The sequence below is a fragment of the Rhincodon typus genome, chromosome 10 (assembly GCF_021869965.1).
Source record: "Rhincodon typus isolate 14 chromosome 10, sRhiTyp1.1, whole genome shotgun sequence".
Classification (NCBI taxonomy): Eukaryota; Metazoa; Chordata; class Chondrichthyes; order Orectolobiformes; family Rhincodontidae; genus Rhincodon; species Rhincodon typus.
The window spans coordinates 63,402,987-63,419,387 of NC_063341.1; the positions used below are offsets into that span (position 1 = coordinate 63,402,987).

Consider the following 16,401-nt stretch of genomic DNA (forward strand, 5'->3'; position numbering starts at 1 on the left):
CAATCTGAGGAAGGGTCACCGGACCCGAAACGTTAACTCTGTTTTCTCCTCAAATAAGTGCTGTTTAGGGGAGATGTAAAGTTTAACTCAATTAACCAGTGCACATAATAAAATGTGAGCTCTGAAAGTGTTATCATAGGAAAGCAAAGAGTGTACTGGACTTTAGGGAGGTGACACATTGTCTGACTCCCAATGGGTGCTGCACAAGATTTTCCCAAGCTAGCTGGCTGGGAATGCACACACACAGGAATCTGTACCTCCTGTGTCCCACTTCACTTCAGGAGGTTTTCATATTTTGATTTTTTTTAAAACCTCTGCTGGCTGCTTGATGATAATCATCCGCAGGTATAATTTTCAAAGTGTGAGAAAAGATTGATGAGTCTTGCAGCAAAGTTATCCTTGCAGTGAGTTAGCCAAACCCTGCACCTTCCCAATACATGATTGCTCCCCATCTGTTACTGAAACACGTTGGTCAAACTAAAAGGCCGTACTTTGGTTGCCATGTGTGGCAACTAATTCCACCTGCTTCACATGAGTTTTCTGGCAAAACACATACATATCCATCTGGACCATCAACAGATATAAATCTTTACTCATTGATTAAGCTCATGATTTCCAGGCAGAGTCATGGTTTTACCTGTTGCCAAGTAGGTTCCTAATTATAAACTGCTGACACAGCGATTGATGGATGTAGTCGCTTCAATAAGGAATGACAAGATGTTGGCTGCTGTTTTGCTAAAATCATTTCAAGCCTTCTTCCAGAAAATAATCTGCCCTGAGCATGTCAAATTAAAAGGCATTCATGCCAGTGAATTCAGCTGTTGCAATCTGTGGAAAGTTTAATGCTGGAGACTATGGCTAACAGCCTCTAGGCTCCAAAATAATCTCTGGTCTGTGCAAAGTATTGCTGAAACTCAGTACATTCTTCCCTGACTAGCTTCCAGGAGAGTTCAAAATCCAGCCCTGCTGAAATGAACTAAATGAAAGCTGCGGCGATCCTTGACGGTTATTCTCATGCTAAACTATGAAAAGGGTTGTTGTTCCAGTTGTGCTGGACCTGCTTAGTTCAAACCATTGGGCATCTTTCTCTCGGACAGGTGTCGACAGAAACTGCATGTTTCAAAGTTAACATCACAAAGGTGAAAGGCTGAACCAGAGACTTTTAAGCGACTCTTGGATAGGCACATGGAGAATAGTAAGATGTAGGGTATGCAGGGTAGATTGATCTTAGTAGCATAATGGGTCGGCACAACCACGTGAGCCGAAGGGCCTGTACTCTGCTGTATTGTTCTATGTTCAAAGACACAGAGTGTAATAATTGGTAACTAGAAAGTTATCCTATCTGTGAGTTTAGAAACTAGGAATCAAATATTTTCCATTCATATTATGAAGTTAAAGGACAGAGAGCCAAACAACAAGGAAGCTCGGCTAATCCTTTATAAATCACTGGTTTAGACCTCAACCTATTTCAAATCGAGCACCACACTATTGGAAGGAATTCAATGCCTTGCAGAGGTGGTGGATGAGTTTTAGTAGAATGGTACTGGGCTGAGGGACTTCAGTATACAGGGACACTGGAGGATCTGGATTTGCGTATCCTAGAGCAAGGCTGTAGGAAGATTTAATAGATTCAACATCAGTTTTGATAGAGTAATTAAGGAAAAGTCGTTTTCACTAGCTGATGTGTCAGTTCCTAGGGTACTAAAATCCCCAGTTGCCAGAACAACCAATGAGGAGATAATTACTGTATGAAAATAAATGTTCATATCTCGAAGGGACTAGCTGTCTGATAGTGCAGTGAGAGCAGATTGAATAGTAACATTCAAAGAGAACTTGGATAAATATTCGAGAAAGGAAATGTGCAGGGCTACTGGGAGAGAACAGGGTCAGGGGTCTACTTGAATAACTGCTTCAAAGACTCAGGGTGGTTAAAATGTTGACCCCTTTTGTGCTATGTCATTCTATGATAAAGCTTGGACTGTAATGAAAACAATTTTCATGTCAAGAAACTTTCACAACTGTCATTGTGAAGATAGCTGCATTTTTATTCCTCCATCTTGGATATTACTCGTGATCCCCTTTCTACAAAAATTGTGATTGGGTAAAATAACATTCAACAGGTTTCTAAACAAATCGATCTAAACAAAGACTTCAGTGATGCAACATGATGCTGCCCTGACACTTGCATCTGGTAGAGAGCAATATTCAATTGGCAGACACTCTATTGCACCGAACTCTATTCCCTAAGTGACTGGTGTTTGTACATCCTGCTGGGAGTGTTCACTTTTCTCTCACAGTGAAACAAGAAAGCCAGGAGGACCATTAGATGCCAATGGGGGACACTCAAATCATAGAGGCAAAAGCAGACACATTTTCTCTTTCAGTTGAAGGAGCAAAGTGACTGTGACTGAAGACACCGAATGAACTGAAGCCATTTGAAAAAAAAGAGAAACTCAAATATGTCATGGAGGGAAGAGAGTACATACCCTGTGGCTTCAGTTTGAAAAGTCCCCTCCTGATTTCCCATTAAAGGTACAGGGATGAAGAGCTGTCTAAACTGTAGGAGCTGATGTACAATAAAGTGCACTACATAAAGCTGACCCTAAGCAAGGGCGAGCTGTGTACTCAACACTTCCGTTTTAAAGAAAACAACTCCCTGAATTATTAAACCAAGCTGTCCACTACAAAGTGAAAGATAGTTACGTGATGATTTTTTTAAAAATGGCTCCATTTTGTACCAAGTCCGTTTCTAAAAGGAACACCTTTGTCTACAATCCAAAACCAGTCTCAAGAAAGCAGCATCTATCTCAGAAAAGCGTACACCATCGTAATTGTGCAAGTTTGAATGATTATTTCGACTGTAGATTTACTTAGCAAAAGTATGGATGTTTATCGAAACTCGGGTTTCTGACCAGCCTCCAGCAATGTCAATGGCAGCAGATGATCCAGTGAGAGCCATGAGAACAGCACTCCGGGCATTTTTCCAACTGCTTTTTTTTTCCATGGACTGCTTGCTGTGAATAATCAGCGCTTTGTGAAGCAGCTGAACCGAGCGGTACAACGAGAGATGCACTGCAACACAGGGGCCGTGGATAGATGGTTGTCATGGCAACAACTGATCCCTTCTTCACAAACTTAGTGTTAGTGCCAGAAAGGATACCTTGGAAATTACCAACACCGGGACAGAGAAGAAGTTCTGCTTCTCATAGGCTTTTTTTTTAAAGAAAAGTCTGAGATACAAGTTCCTCCAAAAGAAACTGTGGCCCAACAAGAGAGTTAAGTCTGAGTACAGAGATTTCGGGGCTGTATAAATACTTTAAGAACGTTGCGTTTTAGCAGCTTCGCCACAGCCTTTGGCTTCAGTTTTCCAACAACATACAGCTGGACAATCCTACAGCTAATAGCATGTGGTTTAAAGCATTCATTCCTCTTCCCCTTATTTTTTGGAATGCATATGCCATCCTAGGAAGGTAAACCTCACTGTTAAAGTGATCTAGAACATAACATGGAAAGGTGAATACAAAAATCAGTTCAGCAAGGAAAAGCATAAAAGAAGACTGATTTCTTTTTAATAGTACAGGACAATTATAGATCACGAAACTAATCTTAATTAAAGTACAGATTTACCCAAAGCAATCCATTTGAACAAGCTAATTATGGAAAGATATTCAAAAACTGGTGTTAAACGTAATGTTCACGTGGTAAAAGAATGTCCTTAAAACCTCAAACAGTTTACAGCTAAATGTATGTTTTACTTCCAAAAAATATTTTTTTAGCAAGGAAAACAAAAAATGGATTAACTATTAACAGTGAAATATGTTTTGTTCTTAAAATTTGAGATAGGCTCTTTTGTTGTTCAAATGATTCCTCTTTCTCCTGCTTTCTTTTATTCCTGAGGAACCTCTGACCCTCTACTATTCACGCTGGCTTCTCCCAACAATGTATGGCAGATCTGGATAAATAGGCCGGCTTTATACACAATGCAAACCACAGATAAAGGCACCTGGCCTTTAAGTTAAAGCAATGGCTAATATTTCATTCAAAAAGTAGCATTTGCGTTCAGTTCCACAAGGTAAGCACATGTTTTCCAGAGAACAAAGACTGCTTTGATGGGGGTGGGGGGGTTGGTGAAGGGCTTGTTTACTGCTTATTTAAATTGATAAGATCTTGCTAAATAGGAGCCACTTGGAAGGTATGCCCCTAAACATATGCGAGCAGTGTTGGAACAGGTTCTAGATAGCTTCCTCCTTTCCTCCTTTAGATGACCCTTGAGTGCTGTGAAACCTTCCCTCCAAATTCCCTAAACTGAAAATCAACATTGTACACACAGTCACATCAGTACCTCAAGAGTTTTATCAACGTTAAACAAAAACAAATAATGGATAAAGGAATAAATGTATTTTTTAAAAACTAATAACAGATTAACGTGTTGGACATTAAATAGACATCTTCAACATAGTAATTACAACACAAGTAACATCAAGTTATGAGAAAACTAAAAGGAAAATGGAAAATCTGTGAACCCATTACTTGCTCGCACAACTTACCGGGATGGTCATATTCCAGTTCTACAACCATCTTCCACACCCACTGTGTTACTTTGAAAATTTTATTTAACAACACAGAGTGGCCAATTACTCCTTTGTTATATCTAACCCGTATTGCACACTGCAATAGGAACCATATCTAATGCACACGCACTATGCATTGCTTGAAAATTCACGTGAGTTTACTGGAAATAGAACCATTGAATTCCCACAGTGCGGCAAGAGAGCAGTCAGCACCGAGTCTGCACCGACCCTCCAAACAGCATCTCACCTTACCCTTTCCCTATAACCATGCATTTACCACAGCTAATCCATTCAGCCTGCATATCCCTGCACACTACGCGCAAAATAGTACGGCCAATCCACCTAACCTGCGCATCTTTGGGCTGTGGGAGGAAACCAGAGCATCCGGAGGAAACCCACGCAGACAAGGGGAGAATGTGCAAACTCCACACAGTCGGTCGCCCAATGCTGGAACTGAATCTGTGATCCTGGTGCTGTGAGATAGCAGTGCTAACTACTGATCCACACTGCCTTCTAGAGCACATCCATTTAAACAGGTTTGTTGCCAATATGATAAATGGTGCTGAGTAAATAGGCACAAGAAGCAATGTGAGGGAATGAGGCCCGAGGCTTGGCTTAGTTTTATTTGAGACCCGGACAGTAATGGGGGAGTTTTGGCATAGTTTTATCTGAGACCCAGACAGTAATGGGGGAGAGCTATGAGTGGGAGGAAGGCTGTGATTCGCCTCTCTCCTTATCACCGTACTGCCCTAAGCACTACCCCCTCACTGTCTTCCCTCTAGGTCTTCTTCCCCCTAGGTCTTCTTCCTGCTCCCCACCAGCCTCCTTTCACCCCTATTCTCCCCCTGCATCCTAACTCCCTTTCGCACCACTGCCCTCACTTCTCCCTGCCTATCCTCACTAACCCCCCCGCTAAACTCTGTTTCAAAAGTGTGTTTCTTTTCTGTGCCTGCTCACTTCCTTTGCATATGACATCATCACAATTCTACCTGATGATGTCAAGTCAGTGCATTTGCGCACATGCACGTTTCCACATCGGTGTGCATGCGTAGTTGCAAGCGACATCTGGAGTCAACAGGTATCAGCTTTAAATCACCTGGGTCCAAAAAGATTGAAGCTATTGGCTCTGATGACAAGATCACATAATATTTTCCCGGCTCTGTAGTAGTACTCTATTGTTTAACTGATCTGTTTGATAATATCAGTCCGTTGACTGATCTGTGTTCAGTGTGCTTGAGTGATTAAGCCTGACTGTAGCAGCTGAGATGCAAAGCATAGAAAAGCTTCCGAAGGAAAGATCAAAGTGGCCAGAGCTCATGTGAGGAGACATTGTGTAATTGAAGAGATATCTTAAATTAAATTCATACACTGAAAACAAGTCCCTCAATTGTTCAGAAGTATATCAGATATATAAAGTCCAGAACAAACCAACAAAACCAGAGCAGATTTGAATGGAAGATTAACTATTCCCGTTCTAACAGATGTCAGTAAAACTGGAACAATTGGGATAAAAAAATCTGGTTTCAACAACACCAGAAGCCCTTAATACTGCTGATTCACATAATCGGACCCTCACAAACTTCCTACTGTGTGATGAATGGAACTGGATACAGCACTCTAGGTGTGACCTATCCAGAGCTTTGAAAATGTTCAGCATAACTTCCTTGCTTTTGACAGGGCAGATGGTGGGATCAATATTTCAGATTTAACTGCCAGTTGAAGGTTCATGCTTGTAACCTTTTCAAATTTATACTCCTTGAGAAATTGCATTCGTAATCTCAGAACCACTTTTCAAAAGTATCTTTCACAGGTTTAAATGTTTATATTCTTAGATTTGATACCTTCCTCTTGCAAAGTGAGGTTCCTGTGAAGTGCTGTGTACCTAACATCAGCAGTGTACTATCAAACCCCACTTTGCTGGGTCTGCCATGTGGTTCGTAATGATGATTCCTGTATAATCTATAGCCAGTAGTGCATCGTCATCCCTAATTTAGATATAGGTACAATCTGAAAGCCAACCTCAGAGTTTGCAAGCTGGACCTCGATACAGGGGGGAATAAGCCACCTTGGGACAGACACAAGTGGAGAAGGCTAAAGCAATTTCAACATTTCAGGAGAACAGAGTGAAATGCCTTTAGGAAAAGTGAGCTTGGCTCATGGCCAATGTCTGCACCCGTTCATCTAACACTAATTTCATTATTTGCAATTGGTTATGCAAATCAACACTTGGTCTTATGTCACATGAGAAGACACCAAGCTAGACCAAAGGAAAAAAAAATGGTCTTTTTAGTTTGCTGTTGTTGCCTTTGTTCACCAAGTACAAAAACTTTTTGAATCCTCCCGTTTGCACATTCCCCATTGGTAGCTCTTAAAGAATTGAAGTACCTGGTTTAAAAATTGCAGCCACTTTTCCAGACAGCAGAGACAGCACGCACAGCATTTTACCAGACATCTGGCACAGGCACCTTCCTAAAAGGGGAGAGAGCAAAACACTCCATCAAATCTAAACATTCTGTCAACTCCAGCACACTTGTAGCCCAAACGAGAGTCTTGCTCATTATTCTTTAAAACCTTTGTTTTATGTCTAGGATGGCAATTCATTCAGTCATTTCGTTTTCTTCCAAGTTGAGAACCAAGAAGCATAGCCAAGGCTATAATTCAGGAAAACAAATTTTAAAATATTACAAGAGAAAAGGAGTTATCAGTGTTATGCTCTGTCAAGTGCTTTAGAGAAATCAGAAATGCAAAACATAGGCAACAATGTCGCAGGTAAACGGTTAAGCAGAAAGTCAGGCAGGTCATAATGGATTAGGCCAAAGCTTATAAGGTGATGGAGAATTTCTCAGCAGTAGCGTCATGTGTTTTGAAAGTGCCACACAAGGACAATAAGTAACTTGTGTCATGACAGCTACAAGGAAGTAGTGAGGTGAATGGTAACAGAGTTTGCCTGGATATAGCACAGGAGTCTACAGGCATGTATCTGGAGGACAATGGGAAGGAACACTACCACAAAAGACAAACCTGCCTTTCCAAAGAACTTTCATGACAACCAGACCTCTTATAATACATTACATCCTGTTAAGTACTTTTGGAGCGTAGTCCCTGCAGTAATGTAGATGATGTGGCAGCCAAGTTGCACACAGCAACTCATATAAATGTCAATGTGATAATGACCTACTAATAGTTTTTTTGTGTGTAATGTTGAATGAGGAGTAAATATTAGCCAGATACTGCTTTGCTACCACTTTAAAAGCTGATTTTATCAATGAGCGTAGGACCAGAATGACATCACATGATCAGTAGCCACAAAAGGTTCAAGAAGCAGCATGTCAGATGAAGGATGTGTACATAAATTGCTCGGAAACTGCAAACTAGTAGTTTGCCTGCGTAGTAGCAGTTTAAAATTTTCAGGTTAATTGTGCCCATGTTAATTACCACTGCAGTTTGAGAGAGATAATTCTGTGTTAAGGAACACGCAGCGTTATAGATACCCAGGATAACTCCCCTGTTCTTCTTCGGAATGGTGCCATGGCAACTTTTACATCCATCCAGGAGGGAAGACAGAACTGCAATTTAACATCTCTTTCACCTCTGACACTGCACTCCCTCAGATGCCCAATGACTGATTTATAAAAGGTAGGAGCCCCGCTGGACCGCTGCGTGAGGTTCAGTATGCACAATTACCCATGTGATGAACTGGTCTGGCAGATGTTGCAAAGTCAACTCAGGTCTTTAGGTTCATATATTCCCTTCACAGTTTGAACCCAATGTAAAGAGTGAGACAAAGGGAGCTGCATCAGATATCACAACCGTTCAAACGAGAGGTAACTGACCATTACACTTGGGGATTAAAAAAGTACTGCTGCCTTTTTAAATGAAATTCATGCATGGGATGACAGCATCACTAGTCAGGCAGCATTCATTGCCCATCCTTAATTGCCCAGAGGGCAGTTAATAGTCAACCACATTGCTGTGGGTCTGGAGTCACATATAGGCCAGACCAGGTAAGGATGGCAGTTTCCTTCCCTAAGAGACATCAGTGAACCAGATGGGTTTTTCCTGACAATCGACAATAGCTTCACGGTCATCATTAGACTCTTAATTCCAGACTTCTTTTTTATTGAATTCAAGGATTCAAATTGGGGTCCCCAGAACGTTACCTGGGTCTCTAGATTAACAGTCCAGTGATAACACCACTAGGCCACCGCCTCTCCTTTTCATAAATCTAAGAAAACATTTCTGCCAAATTTTTGGCTTTTTTGTTGGAGGGAAAAAATAAGTTATAGCTGTAAATGAAAGGATTTACAGCTGTAATGAAGGTATGTGTGTCTAAATAGTACAACCCAAACAGTTGAAAAGGATGTGCATATAGTATCATCTAGATGTGAGGAGCGTTGTGTTTGACACTCCTTAGCAGTGCACCATCCCTGGCAGGAAATGAAAGCCCAGTTCAATGCTATTGATATGGTACGTTTATAAGAGAAGATGGTATGCAGAGTAATCTGGCATCCTACTGAACAGTAGTAGGTGGATGGCCTAACAGTTTGAACTCACAACACCACTATATCAAGCCCCCATCCCACTACCAAATAAAACAATTACGTGAAAGCCAATGCGAGTTGTTTTACTGTATTCTAAAATAAATAAAGCTATCAATACAGCACGGTGTTGAAGACACAGTTGTAATATAACAATTAGGATTGACAGAGTCAAGGAAAAGTGACTTCATTTTCACAAACCTGCCTGCTGCAGAGGCATTTATCCATAAAAGTATCGGCAAGAGTGAGAGACCACCACCCAGTCCTTATCGAGACAAAGTCCCATCTTCATACTGATAATATCCTCCATCACATTGTGTCCCATGGTGTTAAATGGGATGGATTTCAAACAGATCAAGCAACTCAAACCTGGGCATCCATGAGGTGCTGTGGGCCACGAATAGCAGCAGAATTGTACTCCAACACAATCTACAACCTCATGGCCCAGAATATATTATGAAGAGAGGTTGATGTGATGAAGAGAGGTTGCATCAGTTAGGACTATATTCATTGGAATTGAGAAGAATGAGGTTGGGTGGGGATCTCATTGAAGCTTATAAAACTCTAACAGGACTACACGTGGTAAACACAGGAAGGATGTTCCTGATGACTGGGGAGTCCAGAGCCAGTTGTCACAGTCCAAATATATGGAACAGGCCATTTAGCTCTGAGTTGAGGGGTTATTGCTTCAGCCAGAGAGTGAGCCTATGGAATTCTCAGCCCAGTAAGGAAGGCCAAAACATAGAGTGTTTTCAAGGAGGAGTTAGATATAGTTCTTACGGCTAAAGGCATCAAAAATGAGGAGAAAGCAGGAACAGGATGCCATAAGACCATAAAATACAGGAACAGAATTAGGCCATTTGATCTCTTGACTCTGCTCTGCCATTCAATTATGGCTGATGTGTTTCTCAACCCATTTTCCTGCCTTCTCCCTGTAACCTTTGATACCCTAACTAATCAAGAACTCTTCTAGCTCTGCCTTAAATGCCCTCAAACAACTTGGCCTCCACTGCCTCCTGTGGGAATGAGTTTCACAGATTCATCATTCCCTGGCTGAAGAAATCCCTCCTCATCTCAGTTCCAAAAGATCATCCCTTTACTCTGAGGCTTTGCCCTCAGGTCCTAGTCTCTCCTACTAGTGATAATATCTCCATGCCCACTCTATTCAGACCTCTCTGTATTCTGTAAGTTTCAATCAGATCCCCCACGTATCCTTCTAAACTTCACTGAGTACAGACTCAGAGTGCTCATTGCTCCTCACGTGAAAAGCCCTTCATTCCTGGGATCATTCTTGTAAACCTCCTCTGGATCCTCTCCAGGCCAGCACATCTATCCTTAGATATGGGGCCCAAAACTGCTCACAATATTCCAAATGCAGTCTGACCACAGCTTTAAACAGCCTCAGTGGTACATCACTGTTTTTGTCTTATAGCCCTCTTGGAATAAATGCGAACATTACATTTGCCTTGCCAACTACCAACTGAATCTGTATGGGAGATAGGTTAAACATTTGTTCTCATTTTCCTGATCTTTTCCTTGTTTCAACATGACCTACAGCTTCACTCACATAGCACTTTTGGCCAATAAGTTAATATCTTCCTAGCCCATCACCATCTTGTGCCACAGCCATAACACTTTTCCATTTTAAAATTACGAATGAAGGGAATGTGAGATAACTGCAAAGATCAAGTAACACTTCATGTGAACTGTGTGCATTTGGTTGGTGAGGAATAAGGCATGGAAACAGAGTCCAAGACAATGGGGAGGTGCTGGCCTGGTGGTATTTTTGCTGGACTGTTAATCCAGAGACCCAGGTAATGTTCTGGGGACCTGGGTTCAAAGCCCACCATGGCAGATGGTGGAATTTGAATTCAAAATTCTGGAATTAAGAGTCTGATAATGATCATGAAACTATTGTCAATCAATTCCAATTGTTGGAAAAAACCCATCTGATTCATTAATGTTCTTCAGCATAATCCTTACCTAGTCTGGCCTCCATGTGACTCCAGACCGACGGCAATATGGTTGACTCTTAACTGCCCTCTGGGTAACTAGGGATGAGCAATAAATGCTGGCCCTGCCAGTGACGCCCTCATCCCATGAATGAATTTAAAAAAAACACTTTCTTCAAAGCTGTGTTGCTGCTGCAAGTCTGCCAAGCTCATTTTTGAAATTGTGAAACATCGGAAAAGCCAACAGAAAACAATGGAAACCAGAGATAACAGTCACTGACTGACAGACAGCATTGCAGAACACAGTCTCATTGAAAGAAAATATCTTGATCCAGGGATGTGGACTCTTTTGTATTCTCCCCCTTTTACAAACATCAACAGGTCCGATACTGTCCAATGTAATTCATAGATTGATTTGCAAGCACATCTCATTTTGAGAATATTGTTTAAAAAAACATGAGGGAAGAGATTCTGAAATTATTTCGATGTATAAGACATTCTGATTCCAGGAGCAGATCACAAGGTGATCAGTAGGGGTCAGCTCCCCAACACTAATAGTCTGCAATCGATGACTGATCTCACTCAACTAAACACTTTGAACTCGACTACCTCAGCAGGCCTGGCAACAGCTGTGGAGCAAGAAACAGAATTAACGTTTCGAATCTGGTATGACGTCTTCACACTGCCAGATACTGGGCTTTACCGCGAATAGAATGACCCGAACAGGAATGAACTGCATAAAAGCTGAGAGTTCAGAATCAAAGATAAAAAGATCTATTATTAGCAGCCAAATTTGATTAGGCCCAACATTTTTTTGTACAGAATTCACAAGCATCTTATAAATTGCAATTCAGTAAAATGCATTGCTGTTTGTCAAGGGACATAAGACTATTACTATAAATGGTAATGCTCTCTTTAAAACATTGAAAGCACTGGAACTGAATCTCAGACCTGGCTGTTATCTTACCTTTCCCTTCAGACTGCTGTGAATGTACACCAGAACAATCCGTGGAATCCTGACAAGAGCGATTAGAAATGAACCTTTAACAACCGTTCCCAGATGGTAATTAAAGAGCCTCGAAACAGAAGTGAGGGTCGGGTGACTGGGTGGATTCTTTTTGTCCCTGAGGAAAGAATTCAGCGATTGTGAATTAGACTGAGCTCTCCAGCAAAGCAAAGCAAACATTAAATGCGAGCAGGTCATGGTGTTTAAGTGAAGTCAGAAAATCCAACCAGTTCAACTGCTGATAGTGTCAGGTGAGGAGTTGCTGGAAGGCAGTGCTAGAGTTGGAAAGGAGGAAGGGACAGTGGAAATGACAGGGAAATGCTACTGGTATGGTCCCAGTGAGGGGTCGGTGCAACAAAATGGCCAGAGTTTTGCTGCAGATCATTCATCGAATCCTTACAGTGTGGAAGCAGGCCATTCGGCCCATCGAGATCACACCGATCTTCTGAACAGCATCCCACCCAGACTCACCCACATCTTATCTCCGTAACCCTGCATTTCCCATGGCTAATCCACCTAGCCTGTACATCCCTGGACACTATGGGCAATTTAGCATGGCCTATCCACCTAACCTGCACATCTTTGGACACTACGTCTATCTTGGTCTTGGAAATAAGACTGAAGCAAAGGATAATGGAAGAAGTGTGCTTATGTGATTGGAAGCTTGTAACCAAAGAGCTTTCTTAGAGTTTAGTATTGGTACCTGCTTTTCCTGTTATACACCACTGATCTGGAATTGGATGTAGGACATGCAATTTACAGATGACAAAGAAATTAGCCAGAACAGTGAGCAGGAAGTCTGTAGGTTGCAGGATGGTCTATCTGATCAGTTGGGCAGATGGCCATGTGCTCAAAAGAAAACTAAGTTGCTACAAGGTTCATTCTCCACCCCTTCTCCCCTCTCCACCCACCACCTACCAGCCACTCTCACTAACACCACCTCACCTACACCCCCCAAACCCCAAAAAAAAACCTGCCCATGGATGAACATTTGGCCTATTGAGAGAGCTAAGCCAAAACAAAAATGGAACACTGCTGGCTCACCAGATTTCAAAAATATCAAGAACCAGAACCCATTCTGTCATGATACAAGACAGTTAGAAGGGGGTGTTAAGAGTGGATAATAAGGAAAAAGAAGATAAAAATGAACAAATATTTTGCTTCTTGTCATCACTAAACAAGATCAAAAAATAATCCAGCAATACCTCAAAATGAGGAGGTGGAAGGGAGAGAGGAACCTACTGAAAATACAAACATGAGGGCAGTGGTACCGAGCAAACTCATGGAGCTACAGGCTGACAACTCCCTGCATACTGATGGACTGCATCCCAGGGTCTTAAATTAGGTGGTTAATGAGATGGGTGAGGTGCTGACTTTCCAAAATTTCCCAAGTTCTTGAACGGTTCCATCAGATTGGCAAGTAGCAAATATCTTCCTCTATTTAAGAAGGGAGGGAGGCAAAAAACTGGAAACTATAGACCAGTTCATTGATGCCCATCATGGGGAAGGTGTAAGAATTGATCATTAAGGAGTTTATAACTGGGCACTTCGAAAGACACAAAGGTAACTAGGAAGCTTCAGCATTGTTTTGTGAAATGGAAATTACATTTTACCAATCTATTGGAGTTTTTCGAAGGTTTAATGTGCTGTGGATGAAGGGGAGCTTGTAGACACACTGTAATTGGATTTCCAGAAGACACGGCACGTCGTGAAATAAAGGGGGTCTTGTGCAAAGTAGAAGTTGATGGTATGTGGTGGAGGGTATGGGAGGTAGCGATGGGAGACGTTAGCATGGACAGAAGATTAGCTGGCTGCCTGACAGAAAGCAGAATATATACAAATTAGGTCTATTTTTATTTGGCAGGATGTGATAGGTGGAATCCTGCAGACGTCTGTGATGTGGTCTCAGTTTAGAATATAGAACAGTACGGCACAGTACAGGCCCTTTGGCCCACAATGTTGTGCCGAACTTTTACCCTAAACCTAAGGTCTATCTAACCTCCGCCCCTACCTTATACTATCATCCATATGCCTATCTAATAGCCACTTAAATGCCCCTAATGAGGCCGACTCCACTACCCTCTCCAGCAATACATTCCACATATCAATTATATCAATATGAACAAGAGTAGGCCATTCAGCCCCTCAAACCTTTTCTGCCATTCAATAAGATCATGGCTGATCTGTTGCCTAACTCCACATGCCTGCCTTGGGCTCATTTCCCTTGATACCCATGCTGAATAAATATTTGTCTATCTCAGATTTAAATGCATTGATTGAATTAGCAACAAGTGCCATTTGAGGAAGAGAGTTCCAAACCACCATTTCTCTTTGTTTGTAGTGGTTCCTTCTAACATCTCTCCTGAATGGCCTGGCCCTAATTCTTAGATTATCCTTCTAGAACCTTCAACCAGTGGAAATAGTTTATCTTTGCATGTCCTGTCTTTCCCCGTTAATATCCTGAAGACCTCGATTAGATCACTCCTTACCTTCTAAATTCGAGAGAATGAAGGCCTAATTTGTCTAATCTCTCATCATAATTTAACCCCTGAAGTCCAGGTATCATCCTTGTAAATCTGTGTTGAACTCCCTCCAGGGCCAAAACATCCTTCCTAAGGTGGGGTGCCCAGATCTGCTCACAGTACTCTAATGGGGCCTAACTAGGGTTCAGTATAACTGCAGCATAACACTTGCATCCCTATACTCCAGCCCTTTATATATGGCTTAGATGAGTGGGTTGAAGGCATGGCTATAATTTGCAGATGACACAAAGATATGATAGGAAAGTTTGTTGTGAAGGGCACATACAAAGAGATTGCGATTTGACAATTAGGTTTACTGAGGGTGGGCAAAAATCTAGCAGATGGAGTAACATGTGGGAAAATGTGAAGTTTGCTCACTTTTGCTCACCGCAGTGAGACTGTCTGCTCTTAGAAGTCTGGCAAATAGACACACCATTGTTTTGACATTCTCACATTCCAATCACTTAATCTGAACTATCAACAACTTTTCTACCAAAACACTCGACACCCCACCACACCCCAACCAACTATAGCATAAATGCTGCCCCTCCACACTTCACTTCAGCTCTGATGAGGAGTCATCTAGATTCGAAACGTTAGCTTGCTCCCTCTCCATGTATGCTGCCTGACCAGCTGTAATAGAGTCATAGAGTTCTACAGGACGGAGACAGCCCTTCAACCCAAATGGGTCCACGCCGACCAAAATGTCCATCCAAGCTATGCCCATTTCCTTGCACTTGGCCCATATCCTTTTAAACATTTCCTATCCATGTATTTGTTCAAATGCCTTTTAAATGTTGTTAATGTACTCACCTCAACCACTTCTGCTGGCAGTTCATTCCATTTGCATATCACCCTCTATGTAAAAATAGTTGCCCCTCAGGTACCCATTTATTCTTTCCCCTCTTACCTGAAACTGATGTCCTCTCGTCCTCGATTCCCCAGCCCTGAGAAAAAGACTGAGTGCATTCACCCTATCCATGCCTCTCACGTTCTGATATATACTTCTATAGCATCCTCCCTCAGTCTCCTATGCGCTAAAGAAAACTGTCCTAGCTTGTCCAACATTTCCCTATAACTCAGTCCCTTGAGTCCTGGCAACATCCTTGTAAATTTCTTCTGCACTCTTTCCTGTTTAATAACATCTTTCTTATAGCAATATGGCCAAAACTGAAAACAATACTCCAAGTGCGGCCTCACCAACATCATGTATAACTGCATCATAACTTCCCAACTTCTATACTCAATGCCCTGACTGATGAAGGCCAGTGTGCCAAAAGCCTTCTTCACTGCCCTGTCTACCTGTGACTCCACTTTCAGAGAACCTTGCGCCTGAACTCCAAAGTCCATCTGTTCCACTACACTCCTTAAGGCCCTACTGTTCACCATGAAACTCCTATCTTGACTTGACTTTCCAAAATGCAACACCTCACACTTATCTATTGATGTCCATTTGCTATTTCTCAGCCCACTTCCCCAGCTGATCAAGATCCTGTTGCAATTTCTGATAACCTTCCTCACTGTCTACAATACTGCCTATTTTAGTGTCATCTGCAAACTTACTAATCATGCGTTGTACATTCTCATCCAAATTATCGATATAGATAACAAACAGCAATAGGCCCAGCACCGACCCCGGAATCACACCACTAGTCACAGGCCTCCAGTCCGACAAGCATCATTCCACTATTACCCTCTGCTTCCTACCATCAAGCTAATTGTGTATCCAATTTTCCAGCTCTCCCTGGATCCTGTGCGATCTAACCTTCCAGAGCAACCTACCATGTGGAACCTTATCAAAGGCCTTATTGA

General features: G+C 42.0%; 1 protein-coding gene across 3 annotated transcripts in view; it reads right to left on the reverse strand.

Annotated features, from left to right (window-relative positions):
- Positions 1-16,401, reverse strand: part of LOC109923488 (choline transporter-like protein 3) — a 60,763-nt gene that overhangs the window by 11,058 nt on the left and 33,304 nt on the right. For all 3 annotated transcript variants that reach the window (XR_007263049.1, XR_007263050.1, XM_048601973.1), the window contains exons 10-11: positions 12,029-12,185; positions 6,957-7,040 (exon numbers count right to left, since the gene is read on the reverse strand). Coding sequence is in view for 1 of the 3 variants with exons in the window: in XM_048601973.1 (XP_048457930.1) it covers positions 6,957-7,040; positions 12,029-12,185 (241 nt within the window). In the remaining 2 variants the exon portion in view is untranslated. The remainder of the gene's footprint in view (positions 1-6,956; positions 7,041-12,028; positions 12,186-16,401) is intronic.